At 40.0% G+C, this 15,393-nt stretch overlaps 1 protein-coding gene across 1 annotated transcript in view; it reads right to left on the bottom strand.

Annotated features, from left to right (window-relative positions):
* Positions 1 to 1,322: 1,322 nt before the first annotated feature.
* Positions 1,323 to 15,393, bottom strand: part of LOC146073015 (uncharacterized) — a 47,889-nt gene continuing 33,818 nt past the window's right edge. The window contains exons 7-13 of the mRNA XM_083180189.1: positions 15,122 to 15,261; positions 14,890 to 15,014; positions 14,724 to 14,779; positions 9,977 to 10,131; positions 4,504 to 4,613; positions 3,008 to 3,130; positions 1,323 to 2,165 (exon numbers count right to left, since the gene is read on the bottom strand). Coding sequence (XP_083036315.1) covers positions 2,160 to 2,165; positions 3,008 to 3,130; positions 4,504 to 4,613; positions 9,977 to 10,131; positions 14,724 to 14,779; positions 14,890 to 15,014; positions 15,122 to 15,261 — 715 coding nt within the window. The 3' untranslated portion in view covers positions 1,323 to 2,159. The remainder of the gene's footprint in view (positions 2,166 to 3,007; positions 3,131 to 4,503; positions 4,614 to 9,976; positions 10,132 to 14,723; positions 14,780 to 14,889; positions 15,015 to 15,121; positions 15,262 to 15,393) is intronic.

Raw genomic sequence — 15,393 nt, 5'->3', positions numbered from 1 at the left:
CCACCACCAGTTCAACTGTTATTCACTGGTCTCTTGTTTTCATGTGAGGGCCAATGTATAATTTTTTTATTACCTGTGTGGGGCCAGTGTGATTGATTTTTCATATGGGGGTCACTAGGTCTGTGTTTTTTTTTCCTGTGGGGGCCAATGTGTTTTTCCCTGTGGGGGTCTGATGGTGTGCCTTGGCTATTTTAATATCTTGTTTGGTGTGCTGTGAGTTGAAAACTGATGAAAATCACTAGGTTGCAGGATCGTGTACTGTGTACAGCAACAACATTGTTAAAACCACCAAGTAGAAGTTTTGTTATTTTATATTTACCCAAAACAGATACAAATAGAGTTATTACTGTAACACATATGTTCACATGCTTTGTCTTAAATAATGTTTATGTTTGTAAATGTGTTGGAAGTTTGTAATAAAATATTTTAACATTCTAAATTACAAATTTAATAAGTTTTAATTGGGGGGTGTGAAGGGCTATTTTTCCATTTTAGTAATACTTTTAAAAAAAACTTTGTTGCTGGCGGGTGTGAGAGACTTGCCCACCTTTCCGGAGGGATGGGAGTGCCACCTAAATTTCAGGAACCGCCGAAGAGTAGGCAAGTATCAGTGGCGTAACAATGGGTCCACAGATCCCACGTTGGCTTGGGGGAGCAGCGCTGACGGAGTCTGCAGGGAGCACCTGGTCTGACAGGCAGTCGCGGGAGCTGTTGCCTATTTAAGTAGCAGAGACCGGCCCCTGTAGCTGTTCGCCTTCCTCTCTCCCTCCTCATTGAACCTCGGGCAGTATTGTCCACTCCCACCCAGCCCAGCAGAACTTGCAAGTGGAATGCAGGATGGAAGTGGCAGCACAGCAGGGATTATGAAACAACCAGAAGGGCAATGCTACCACTGGTGTGTGGGCTGTCACTGATGTTATAAGTTATTCTAAATTACATTATATGAAGGGCATCCGGTGTGACAGAACCCCCGATGTCTCCATAAATATATAAAAGTACAAATTTGTATAATTTTTTGTGAAAAATAGAAATTCAATTGTAATACTTAAGATGTATGACCAACCATGTGGCCAGCAGGTATCAATCTGTCTTAATGGTGGGCCAATTTGTATTTGGAGGCTTGGAGCTACAGCTTCATCTGCCCCATTATTGATCTGGCCTCAGTTTAGTAAAATCTTTCTGAACCTAGCTTTAAAAAAGTTTTTTTTTCTTAATCTTGCAATTAATAATAATGAATAATACAAAATCCCTTCAATTAAAAGAAAACCATAACAATCATCACACATTTTTTCTTTAAATAATCCAATCTATGGTTTATGGTCTTTATTTTAATCACCATTTATTTGAAATTTAAAAGCAAAAAATGCAATCTCTGATAACAAAAAAAACATGATCATATGCCACCACCAGCAATCTGTAAACCCCTTCGCATCATACAGGTTTAAGCAGCATGTTCTGAATCTTTTTGGTCAAGCAGAATGACCAAAGAGGATTGAAAATACAAAAGAACTCAAATTCTACGATTAGGATGCACTTAAGGGAATCTAACTATATACATCTACAAACGCTAACTACCCCTCATCTCAGAGGCAGCAATGCCCTCTACCCTTCTCAGCTGTGCAACATACATTAATTGTAGCTTGTTCAGCAAATATATTAAGATTTCAAATGAACTTTACAGCATAAGACAGTGGACAACCATTTTCCCCTTAAAATAAATGTTTTGGTTTAGAAGTTAGAAGGCAGCTTAAATTATCAGAATAGTTGCACCAGTGTGAAGAAAACCTTTCATACAGAGACCAAGGAATCTTCTCTCCAGTGCATTGTGGGTATTCTACTGTACTCAGTACTGAAATAGTGAAAGCTAGAAATCATGCCATCCGTGGCAGGAAAACAAAATAGGTGGAGGTATCAACGCAATGTTCTTCCAAGTTCTGTTGCCATCAAAAGAGGAAGTCCAAATGTAAGAAATTCCAATCTTAAAATGTGTGCTGTCATCCACATACCATATTCACCTGTGGACGGCATATGCATGGCCAGTTGAGACTGCCTCAAACTTATGGCTTCAACCCACTGCTACCTCTAAAGCATTTCATGGCTGCTTCAAATTCACCAATATATGTGCTCCAGTATAAATCCACTGAAACTGGAAGTCAACACTATGGCTATTGGGAGGAAGAAAAAAAAGAAACAAGCAAACATCACACTTATTAGAAGCAGATTTCCAATATAGCAAGTGTTTTAATACCTAGTTTAAGCAAAGGTGCATACACACAGTCAAAATTTTCCATAGCCAAAATCACACAATGTACGATTTCCCGTGAACTCCCTGGAAAGAGTGAAAAGATTTGGACATAGGGTCAAGTGGAAGGCTACACTGAATGGATGTTTACATTCAGGACATAGGCCCTTGATGGCTAACCTTGACACTCCAGCTGTTGTTGAACACCACATCCCAGCATGCCTTGCATCAGTTTTAGCATGTCCAAATAGCAAAAATGTAAAAGAGCATGCTGGGATGTGTAGTTCAACAACATCTGGAGTGTCAAGGTTAGCCATCAAGGACCTAGGGAGTCACAACAGTATTGTAATGTATCAAAAATAAAAAAAAACCTACCTTTTGAAGTTTTTACATATAAAACAAACAAAATAATGTTGTTGATGAATACTACCCCTAGTGGTAATGTATCTCATGAAAGAAAGTACAATTAAAAAGGTATTCAAATTTTGATTTGAATTTTTAAAGCTTGTAGCTCAGCATCTCACCACCCAAATAGAGGCTAACCTCTAGACACTGCCACACTGAAAGAGGCCTTATCTGAAAGTGGCTAGGACAGCATTAACTTTTAATTCAATGTTTATATTCTGTACTTAAGCTACTAACAAAGAATCAGCATAGTGGGAGCCATTACAAATAAGTGAGCTATTATTAGTACAAGGCAGAAAAGACCAAATAAATTACGGAACCTACAATGCCACTTATACTTTCATCTGCATCTTTTCTCACCTGCTCAATGGATGCCCTAAATGCCCGGTTATCCATCTCAAAATGGTGACTTTGGCTGTCCGGATCATGAGGCTGCTGAATAGTGGCTTTTTTCCTATGGCCAAACATCCTGGTCTTATAACACTACAAGAATGACATACATTTATTGTCAATTGTTTGAACAAATCCGTTATCCCTGCCCAATTGTCATTTGCAACCTCAAAGTTCATTAGAAAAAATATATTCTTTCAGTTTATGGCTAGCAAAATTCTAATGCTGGATACACACTATACAATGTGTATCCAGCATGATATCTTCTATGTGATGGTTGGGGGAGCCAGCATCGGCATACACACTTTCATTGCCGGCAGCAATGGAGCATTGGTGGCGGCCATTCTGCATTCTAAAGCATGGCCCTTGAAAGGATGTCCATGATAACGCATAGGAAATCATTTCTGAACCCTCAACAAATGTGAGATGATTAGTTGTATAAATCAAGATTGTGATGGTTTAGATATGGAGGATGCTACTGTGGAATTGCAACAGGATGAGGATGCTATGTCCAAGAAATGTGGAAAAACTGATATTCATTCAAATAAATTACAAATTTTATGTGGAAGACATCGTGGGTGGTATTCAATTGTTTTTCACCAACATTTCAGCTCACTATAAGAGGGTGTGGTGAGCTGAAAATGTGCGAATGAGTGTTCAAACTGGACCATAATGTGCATGATATACACAATAAAATCGATCAATTTAAAATCTCCCTCCAATCTTCAGTCAATTTAGATGGGAGATCAGGCGTATTATAACATTTTTTGAATACAACCCCATGTGCTCCAAATTTCAACAAACTGAAACTACTTGTGTAAAAGTGGATTGCAGCGGTGATTAATCACTATTCATCAATTGGGATATCAATCAAAGTGAGGATGGTGATTAAGTCTGAAATGTCCCACGTCTGATGATTAATAGCACTGTTATCTCCCTTAAACCAATTGGTAGCTTGGTTTGTGGAGGCCCAAACTACCCAAGCACTTCAATATTGAATTATGTAGTGCCCTCTTACAAATGTATGTAAAAAGTCTGTAGCATGGGGTAACATTATCCAGTCATTATTACCAGACAATAAATACTAAAGGCCACAATATTTTAAAAAGGGGAGCCCTTTTTTCTAAAGATAAGTGCCCTAGAATTTGTAGCTAGGTTAGAAACCTTCTCCCATGCAGTGCAGTGGAAGTGGTTAATGTCTGGTGACCACTGTGATCGGGAAATGGCCTTTAGGTCGACACAACTAGGGTATGGAGGGAGAATAGAATAGTGTGCTGAGCGTAGCAAGGCACCAGGCTTTATTCTATAGTACAACATACTACTGAGATATAGATCATTGTGTCGAATTCCCCTCCTTTTGACATCTGCAGTTCAAGTTTAAAAATATAGTATTATGGAGAATACTAGCCCTAAAATTATTTTACCATTAAGCATTTTTAGGATTTAAAAGGAAATAAAAGAAATACCATAAAAGCCACAAGAGGGAAGCTCAGGATGAGAAGTCCACACATCACTATAATAGCCACACCATAGCCAGGGAAACCCATATATTCATTGTATGGTCCAGGACTGGAATCTAAATCAAAACCATAAAGAAGAATTTGGTGTAGATACACATAATAATAATTTAAATAAAACATTAAAATGCCAGGCCACACCCAAGGTTTTGTGTATGGGTCCAACCTGAATGCAACATGGCTAAGACCCCTTTCAGACTGGGGACCAGGCTTATTTCAGGGGCATTGAAGTCACCGATCACTGGTGCCCAGCATTGGAGAGGAGATAGGCTCCTAGCACCGGTTCGCTCTATTCTGTAAAACAAGTGCCGGGTCTCATCCACCAGGCTTACCATTATGCACTGCACCGCAACCGGTGTCTTTTCTCATGCCAATCCTGCAAACTAGCTGGAATGGATTCACTCATTTACACTGAGCTACTTCCAGCTTATCAGTCATATTTAGAAGATTTCTGCTTGTGGAAGTAGGTGGAATAATTGCTTACCCAGCAAAACAGATTAACTCACCTGTATACTGTGTGATTAAAGAAATCCACAAAACATGCCCTGCAGGTGGTACCTGGGGACTAGTGAGGACCTATAATCCAAATTTTAGCAAATGGAATTAAGCAACTACAGGGAAAAAAAAAGTATTGTAAAAGGTGCATACACAATTTTTTTTGACCAGTTTAGTTCATTTTAGCCCTTCTGAATGATCTTGGTCAAAATATCTTTGTGTGTACACTGAAATACATCTTTGACCATTTTCCCTTGAACGCAGTGTCCTGGACGAAAGATGCTGATGAAAGATGTTGACGAAAGCCAAAAGATATCCAAATTGAGCTGCATGCACAGTTAACGACCAATCTTGATGAACAACTGGCGGGTATGCACATCATCATTCATCGCATACACACTGAAAGATATTTTGACAACAGTCGTTCAGAAGGGCCAAAATTAACGAAATTGGTCCAAAAAAGTTGTACAGTGTGTATGCACCTTTACTGCCATGACATATTTCTTGCATTAATGAGGCTTTTGTAAAGAGAATCTGGAATGTGCTAAGTCAAGCATCAGGTCTCAGCCTGGAGCCTGGTAAAGAACAGGGTAAGGGATCCAAGACTTGGTCCCGGGTTCTTTTTTTTTTCACGAAGCAAAATCCCGGGTACCTGTGGAGGCAATAAGCCAGGATTTTGCCAGGATAATATAAATAATATGAAAGGCTAGAATCGATATTCAATGGGCAGAATATGGAAGTAAAAAAGTAAAAGCAATAAGACATTATAGAGGCATACAGTCCCACAGGAGGCTCCTGGAAGAAAGGCAACAGTTTCAATAGAGAAATAGAAACAGAGCCTTCTAATTGCTACAGTAAAGAGCTGGCAATAAGCCTAGAAGGGAAGATCATAAGAATTCTGCCCAAACAAGGAAGATACAAAGAATTACAAATTGTTAAAAATCAAAACAAACAGGGGGAAATATAGAACATAAAAAAATCTCCACTAACTTTCTCCAAAATTACAGAAATGAAAACAAAGACACAAGGGACTAAAAAGAAATATTCCATATCAAGAAATAATAACGACATATTAAGATCACAGCATTATAAAGGGGCACGAAACATCAGATATAAAATATATTAAAGCAGCACATATATAGATCAGAACATCCAAATCACGATTTTAAATCAGTTTCTTGAATCTTGTTTTGTCTTAAGAGGACATGTGACTCACAACCGTTTTAGAAATCTTTGACTAAACATTACATTTTATATAAAAAAAGTCTTGCTATAATTAGTTCAACAGATCACATAAAATTCTAGAGTGCACAAAAAAACCATCTCCTTTTCTACTATACATTTCTACATATTTAGAAAAGGGTAGCACCACCTCTGCCAAAAATAAGAGCTATATATAAAAAATAAAAAGCCTGAACAGGAATTACAGGTGATCTGCACAAAGAAGCACTCCGTGCGGAATAGAAAAAATTTCCTCCCAAGACCTACCATCAGGCATTGCAAGGCAAGTGTCCTCAGTGTGCTCCTTAGACACTCACCCTGAAATTGTATACTATTTACTGACTGGTACTGTATATAAGAAAGCAGTTCAAATTCATAAATACACAACGGTAGTGATAGTAAATCTTGTATCTCTATTTGTGAACAATATGGCTGAAGATATTTTTGTAAAAAATCATATGCATCTTATAGCTGACAATATCCCAGTATTGTCTATGCACGCCTATATGGGCTGATATTATTCAGTCTGCACCATTATGTTAGACCTCTCTGTGATTTACAACAATATCAATTACCATATTATCAATCACTATTTTTTTTATATTGACCTGAAAATATTCATTACCATCTGCAGTACAAGGACAAAACAGATCTCCTATATTTGCTGGTAGAGCTGGTTAAACAATGTCTCAACTGTTAGAACACAAACTGATTCATTCCCTTACAAGTACAAGTGAGGCTGTTGAAACAATGTAACAATTATTAGAGTGAAGTTGATTATATTTGTACTAAATGAACTTGTTATAACTTGAGGCGCACCACTGACCATCACATGATAAACACACTTAGGGCCTTTTTGAGTCTGTTTGTGAAAGAGGAGATAATTATTTAAAAAAAAAGTCAGCTATGACACCACCACCACCACGTTCCTGAATACCTGGTGCGGATCCTCAAACCCCCCCTTTTTCCAGGGAACTGAAAGTATCAGAGATGGCTGGGGTTGGCAGTTTGGAAAAGCCAAGAGCTTTGAAACAGAAATGGTAGGAGAGTGACAGCAGAGCTTAACAAAAAATTGTGGAACTCAGAAAGTGATCGGATTCTCCAATGCTTTGCCATATCTTAGTTGGTCACTCTAGAGTGCTAGAGTTGGGGTGAGGATTGTCAGAGATTGAGTAACTACTACAGCAACAGAGAAGGGTAGGAAAGGTAGAAAGAGTATGAAGTAGCCTTCTGGGGACAAAAAAGTGGAGAAGGAAGGTTGATAGAAGACAGAGTTTAGTACGCAAACCAGACTTTGTAAGGAAAGAGGTCTCAGAATTATTCAAAGAGTGCAGTGGGAGGGAGGGAGTGGGAAAAGAAAATTCCTCCAAGGGAGATCTGCAGCAGAGGTGGTGTTAAAAGTATAATTCCAAGATAAAAGAAGTCTGTTGAAGGACTAGAAAATCAGGCTCTGGAAAAATTCCATGAATTTTGGTCTTTATTATTATAGAAGCAGTAGTAAGCCAAATATGCAATCTCAATTATACCCCTTTCAGACATACTCCAAAATCCCAGGTTTTTGCACATGAGTGTGCATCAACCCGGGATTTTGGTATGTCTGAAAGGGTCAACCCGGGTGTTAAAACCCAGTCTTCGACCCTTTTTCTGGGTTGAGGACCCGGGATTTTAGATCAGAGTTGACCCTTTCAGACATAAGAAAACCAGAGTTGATCAGCAAATTACCAGGTAGAACTGCTTCACCCAGTAATTTGGTGCTGTAAGTGTGAAAGGGTGCACGCTGCACCCAGGAAAATGACCCAGCAGTCAAAATGCTGGGTAATTCCCAGGTAGTATGTCTAAAAGGGCTATTAGAGGCAAGCATGATGAGAACTGGAGCAGAGAGGAGCAAAGGGGAGTGCGGTGAATATCCTGAACAGAGGAGAAGCAGATAAGACTGGGTGCCGGACGGCTCCCCGACAGTCGGAAACTTTGGAAGCAGAGCCCCAGATTTTGATGAATTTGTATTCTAGAAAATAGTAAAAGCTGGGTCCAGCAGAGTACTCCCCAGGCAGCTCTGCTCAGTCCAGAAAAAGTCAGGGCATCAACAGGGAAAATAACCCCCAAGAACAAAAATACCACACATTTCTTACTTTTAGTATGTAAAAGTAGGACACGAGGGAGTTTTTAGCATGAATTTAATTTCCCTGAGATATTTTATGGCAAGTTTACCCATGGGGGGTGGGGGGGGGATTCTCTAAACTTAACTGGAAAGCTCTAAGCATCCCCCGCTGGGTTACCCCAGCGGGGGGCATCGTCAGAAAATCTGATGATGCCCCATTGAAGCCTATGGGCTTCTAACGCGACCCCCGGCGCCCCGCACCAACCCCCCCTCACCTGTGTCCGGGCAGCACAGAGCTGTGCTGCCCGGACCTGTGACCTCCTCCCTACACTATGATCCTCTTCCGGGTGCAGGGAGGAGGAGAGCCCGGTGCAGCAGCTGCAGCACAGTGTCGGGTAAGGGAGGGGGGGGAGCCGCCTGACTCACCGCAAAGGACAGCTCTTAACGCAAGAGCTGTCCTTTGCCATAATTATCGTATATGTTACAGCATATGTGATAATTATGTATGCGCAGGGTTCGCGTCCCCAGCTGCCCAAAAACTGGGATGCACGTGTGTGTGGGATGCTCTCGTGTTCCAGTCAGATGGAGCGCCTCTCCACTGGTGATCGCCCATGGGGGCATTCTGGCAAGCGGTGGCTGAGAGCGCTCCATCATAGACTAATCTAGAAATTTGGCAATGGGTGGTCCCAAATTAAACCACTAACACAGAATGGATCTGCCAAAAAGGGTGTGTGGCATGCACGCACTACTCCCGTGGCCATCTTTATGGTGGGAATAGGGGATAAAACGGGTGGCGGCATTCATATTTATTTAAAGGTAAAGTAACAGAACGGCCGGGCAGTCTAATGGGTGGTCTGGTGCACCCCTGGACCACCCCTTACATTTGCCTATGTGCTCCATCTGTACTTGACAACCATTAAAACATTTGAGAAGGTCCTCAAAGCTGTATACAGTAGAAAAGCAATTTTGTAAGGTCATGAATAAGCATGCTGTAGATCAGTAGTTCTTAAACTCCATCTTCAAGGTACCCTTAAACATTCGGGGTTTAAAGATATCCAAGCCTAAGCATAAATGATTCAATTAGCAGTCGGCTTAAACCACCTGTGCACATGCATGGATATCTTTAATACGTAGGGCCAGATGCACTTAGTTTCAAAAGTGATATAATGGAGAGTGATAAACATCCAGCCAATCAGCTCCTACCTGCTATGTCACATACTGTGTTTGAAAAATGTCAGGCAGGAGCTGATTGGCTGGCTGTTTATCACTCTCCATTTTAATCACTTTTGAAGCTTAGTGCATCTGGCCCCTGAACTGTTCTGGCTCCTTGAGGACTATTTGAGTACTACTACTGTAGATCTATTGGAGGTAGCAAAGTGAAGGAAGACTATCTCCCCAATAGTATGAACCTCCATTTCAAAGTGGAAATGGTTTGAATGAACAAACTTATTGAGAAGAACAAATATAGGAAGCGATGGAGCACACACACCTGCTTATTTATCTACAAAGTTATACAAAATATAATGTATTAAGTTTTTTTTTTTCTTTTTATGGGGGGGGGGGGCAGAGGTGTTGGACTGCAGAAAACATACGCAAAACCAAAATTACCTCCAACAGTTACAGTTTTAGTATCGACTTTATATGATGAGGAGCCCAAAATCCTATCAGATCCAAGATTGCCGAGTAACAGCTGTAAGATTTCTTTACTTCCAGGAGCTGGTAGCTGATACAGCACGTCCCCTTTGCACACTACAGAGCCACTCCTGGTGAAAATGGATTACATATTGTAAGACAATATCTCATATTCAAGTAATTTTAAATGTATGGTGAAAATGCAGACTTACAGCTAAATAACTTACAAACTTTAAATATAACAGGGAACAATGAAATAATTGCATACTAACACTGATTTTTAAAGTGAATGATAATACTTTTACTTAAAGACAACTTACCACATATATATTGCCAATGCAGACTTAACACAAGAAATTAGATAGATTAGAAAAACCATTACTTACCACTTTTGCAAGTAAAGACAACAGACACAGAACAGGGATAGCAGCCATCCCATATCTCATACATGCATAACGACACCTCCGACCCTCCTTCCGCGTTCTCTCCTCTCTCCATAACTGCTTTGCCCCTCCCACTTTCTTTCCAATATCTACACCCTTATTTTGTTTATAAATTCAATTAAATGTATTAATTTATTCAGGAGTATTAAGTCTTATTGGCCAGCTTTGCTTTCAGACATAATTCTACTCCTCTCCTTGGTTCCCACGTATGAACCCAACATTTAGCCTTGTATCTATGTATCGCAGGGAAATGCTATCACAGTATTTGCTTTTGTTTAGGACAGACTTGCTGCTTCCCGGTCACTCTGTACCTTCAAAAATCACACCCAATTATATAAATTTTATCACTAAAACAACTTCTAAAGCATTTTCAGTTCTTGCATATTTGTGCAGTTAACCACAGCAAAGAGAGAAATATGACACACTATACACCATTGGTAATAAAATGGCTGCTGCATCAGACACACACCTGCTTATTGGGGTAACAAGTAGGCCTTATACACACCATGGCTCTGGACTTGTGCAACAAGTAAGGCTTTCTGCATTATACAGTACACATCTCTATATAATGTTTCAATGATTAATTATATATCCCAAATTATGCGATGTAAACTGGGCTTCCTCTCACCTCTCCAATCCATTCTTAACGCTGCTGCTAGGCTCATCTCTCCCACCGCTCTACCTCCGCCTCCCCCCTCTGTCTATCTCTTCACTGGCTCCCCATTCCTTTCCGAGTTCTCTTTAAACTCCTCACCACCACCTACAAGGCTCTCTCCTCCTCCACCGCTCCTTACCTCTCTTCACTGATCTCTATCCACACTCCCTCCCGTCCTCTTCGCTCCATCGCTGACCGCCGACTGACCTCTCACCTAATCACCTCCTCCCACTCCCGTGTCCAAGACTTCTCTCGCGCTGCCCCCCTGCACTGGAACAACCTCCCGCCACCCATCAGGCTTTCTGATTCCCTTACCTCCTTCAAGCGCTCCCTCAAAACCCACTTTTTTCGACTAGCCTATCCCTCCTCCGTTCCTACTTATCCTATTGTTTTTTGTTCGTCCACCCACCTATTTTTAGTATGTTAACTCTTATGAAGTAGGGTCCTCCTTCCTCACCCTACCTCTTTACCTCACCTGTGCTCCTGTCCTGTTCTTCCCTTCCTCTACTTCATCTTCAGTCTCCTCGACAATTTTGACACCTACTTCTGCACTGATGCTGATTTTAGTTCTACCAGCTATACCCCTATTCATACTGTATTTTTCAACACACCCTGTACGTTACCTTGTAATTGGTTTGCTATGTACGGCACTGCGGACACTTTGCCTACTACTGCCTAGATTTATTAATGAGTTGTTGGACATATATGTATGTCCACATATTTTGGTTTTATCAATGGATGAGAATTTTTTTTTTTAAATATACCTGTGTAATATACAAGTAGTGAAATAGTAAACTGGACAACTTTCATCTCTCAACTCCTCTTGACCCAAAGCCCCCATGCAGAGGGTCAAAGACCCCATAAACAATATGCAGATAAAGGCCACACAGAAATTGTGGATACAAATCAACTACTGCCCATTGTTTGTCTGCCAATAAAAACATAAAAAGTTCTGCCTTGTCATTTTACATAAAATTTGCCTTAACACGTAGGTTAAGCACAGCCACAAGATGACCTGGATTGAAAGAATGATCATGTAAGAACCTTTTTTAACACGCTTGATATATACATATTACGAATATGTAAAAACATTAAATGCATAAGTCAATAAAAATGTTAACACTGCTTCCATAGAATATTTAGATGAAATACCTCTGACTGTTATTAGTTAATATTTGACTCCTAAATTAGATGTGGTTCGCTTAAAAAAGTCTAGTTCGTTAAAGCATACACATGTACATTGTCAAATTTTATCAGTTTGGTACCAGATTTGGGTTGGTGAACATATGGTCTTTTATTGCTTCCACCAGTCATTAGATTCTGTGGAGAAACCCTGTTCCTGTAGCGTAAATAGCCCTTCCTGGAAATCACTGCTTTGTAACCGGTGAGTAATCGATCTGCTGTTTGTGGAGAACCTACTCTAAAGCTGGGCCGATTTAGCAATACACACTGAACAATATATCATTCACAGACACATTCCAATGCATACTGTCGTTACCTGATTCAGGCATACAGCACACCTGACAAGACTACCTGGCAAACAGCACACAGTAGTATTAGCTACACACACTTGACAATGTGCAGGATATGTCAGTTTGATCTACCAGATCAGACACCATATCGCCTAATGTGTACCAAGCTTTACACTGACAATCCGTCACAGAGTACAGTTTGCACCTATAACACAATGTTGCTTACAGCTCTGGATAGTCGGCCGAGTTATATGGGACCAACCTTACTGGCAGAGCTATGATCTGCGGACTGTACTCAGAAAGACCGTCTTCTCCAAGTAAATAAAGGACTTTCCTCTGTCTCTCTCCACTTTAGGAGCATATGTGTCAAAGCCAGCAAAGAGAAAGAGAGGGGTAAACTACCAACCAACCTGATCCTAACTGCCATGTTACAGGCTGTTTTGAAAATGACAAATGGCTGATATTTCATCCCCATCCACACGCTCTATCTTTCCATGGCTTAGGGACCTATGTACTAAAGCTGGGTACACACTTAAGCTGTGCCGGCACAATATGTAATTTCTGGCTATTTTGGGGATTACCGGCTGAAAAGTCATCAAGTTTGATGTGCTGAACAGCAAATCTGACCCTGCCGATAGGACTTGTGACCACAGTAAAGGAAGGAGAAATCGGTCTCTACGACATTCAATCCATCACTCTTCGTGTACCCAGGTTTAATATGATGTCCTGCTGGGCCAACATTGTTCCAGTGTCTACCCAGCTTAAGCCTTGGAGAGATAATGTTGACAGAAATAGAATGTAGCAAGGCATTTAGGAGCAGATTGGCATATATGTATCTCTGTCCACTTTCTCACTCTCCAAGGCTTTCTCTGTTACTGCTCCCCATTTACCCCTGTTTCTATTGCTTGCTCTTATTTTCCTCACCCTCACTGTTAGTAACTAATTTGAATAGTGCTACTACTGTACTTTGTGTTTGTGTCCTCCAGGCTCTTTAGCTTGTTACCTTATTAGGACATAAAAAAAACCACACTGTTGACTATTGCAAACTTATGCTCATTCCATAAGATCTCATTTGAAGAGCTTAAGCCACCGTTTTTTTCCATAGAACCAGCCACCCTTCTCTTCCTACCAAAATACTGTACATTAAGAGCTCTTCATTAGGGAGGATCATTGTTGCGTAACCTCTTCATTTATGACCATTGTTCCAAATATTTGGTGGCTATCCTTAAACAGTAAATAGATAATTGATCTGTGCTAATTGGTTACAACTGGACTGACATGGAGAAATTCACACAAATAAATATAATGCAATGGATATTTCTTTCAAAACAATATTAATAAAATATGCACATATCATAACCATTTATAAGAGTAGAGGTGGATCAATTTTAAAAATTCTCTGTAGGCTTCAGTGCCAATTAAACAAAACAATTTTTTCTTAGATTGCATATTGAACAGTCCCCTTTAAGTGGACATATAAACTCCAAATATGAAGTTACCATGCTTATCCCAGCAATGCCCGCACATCACTTGTGTGCAGAGGGAGTGTTCAGGAGAGGTGAATCTGCTCTAAGATTGCCCGAACGCTGCCTTTAGTGAAGTGTGGGCATTGATGGTATAAGGACGGTAACTTATATTGGGACTTGATATAACAGGGATTAGTCAATATACAATGTAAGAAACGGGTTATGTTTAATTGGCACTGAAGGCTTCAGAAACATTTTAAATTGATCCACCTCCACTCATAATTATTTACAATCTGTGCATATTTTATACAGTATTTTATTGAATTGGCTTTGTATATCTCTCTCTATATATCTATAATATTTGTGTGTAAAATTTCTCAAAGTCCAGTTTTAAAAGATGAGCGCAGAGTAATTATCTAGTTTTTGATTGTATGATATTTATATGTGCCCCACTGGCATATTTTATATCTCTGCCGCTTAGTAAAAATGTATGCACACATTCTTTTGAATTGTAAAAAAGAAATATTTAATCAACAGCACCCAGGTTTTTTATGCTATTAGCTGAGCCCTTGTTTAAGTGCCTAATTAGGGCAGTAGACCCTCAAATTATGCCAAGTTTGTGCTAGCTGCAATAAAAAAAAAAAAGAACAAAAAAAAAAAAAAGATTAAAATAGCTGAAAAACTTACTGGAATTCCCGGATTATCACCTGAAGGGGATGACTGTCATACAGCACAGACTGCACCTACAAGATCACAATATAGAGTTTTATTAAGGGCCGGATTAAGGTATGTGGGGGCCCTGGACAACAAAATTGACCTCTCGTGTGGTCATCAAATGGACAGAGCAACTCACCGCTGTTGATAGTTCTTTGCTAAGTGTCTGGGATTCTGGTGAGGACATATCCAGTAACTTTACAACAAACGGTTGGTTTATTACACGAAAGAGAATGGAATGAACATGTAACTCGCTGAGCTTACCTAAAAAGAGCACAAACATAGTCCACAGACAATTAACCAGGTTAGCAAACAATGACCGGATAAAAAATAAATAAATAAAAAGATTGTTTTTCAATAACAATACTAACCACCATCCACAGTGACTGAGCTGAGGTCCACAGAACTGTTAACAAGAGGCAGCAGCGTTGACAGCAGAGACTGCATATTTATATGGACAGGAGAGTTCAGATACAGGAAGCCACTGACGTCAAGATCGCCATGTATGTCTCTAGGAAATTGAAGTCAGTACTGTAGAGTCAAGCTTGTTAAAAATAGACTTACATTTTTGGTAACTAAAGAGATACTGTAGGTCAGCTTTCTCACCCAATACGATCCACTAATGCTGGGCATACTTTCTACA

This window comes from Crinia signifera, chromosome 4 (genome assembly GCF_055691185.1).
Source record: "Crinia signifera chromosome 4, ASM5569118v1, whole genome shotgun sequence".
Lineage (NCBI taxonomy): Eukaryota > Metazoa > Chordata > Amphibia > Anura > Myobatrachidae > Crinia > Crinia signifera.
This window is presented reverse-complemented; position numbering and strand designations above follow the sequence as displayed.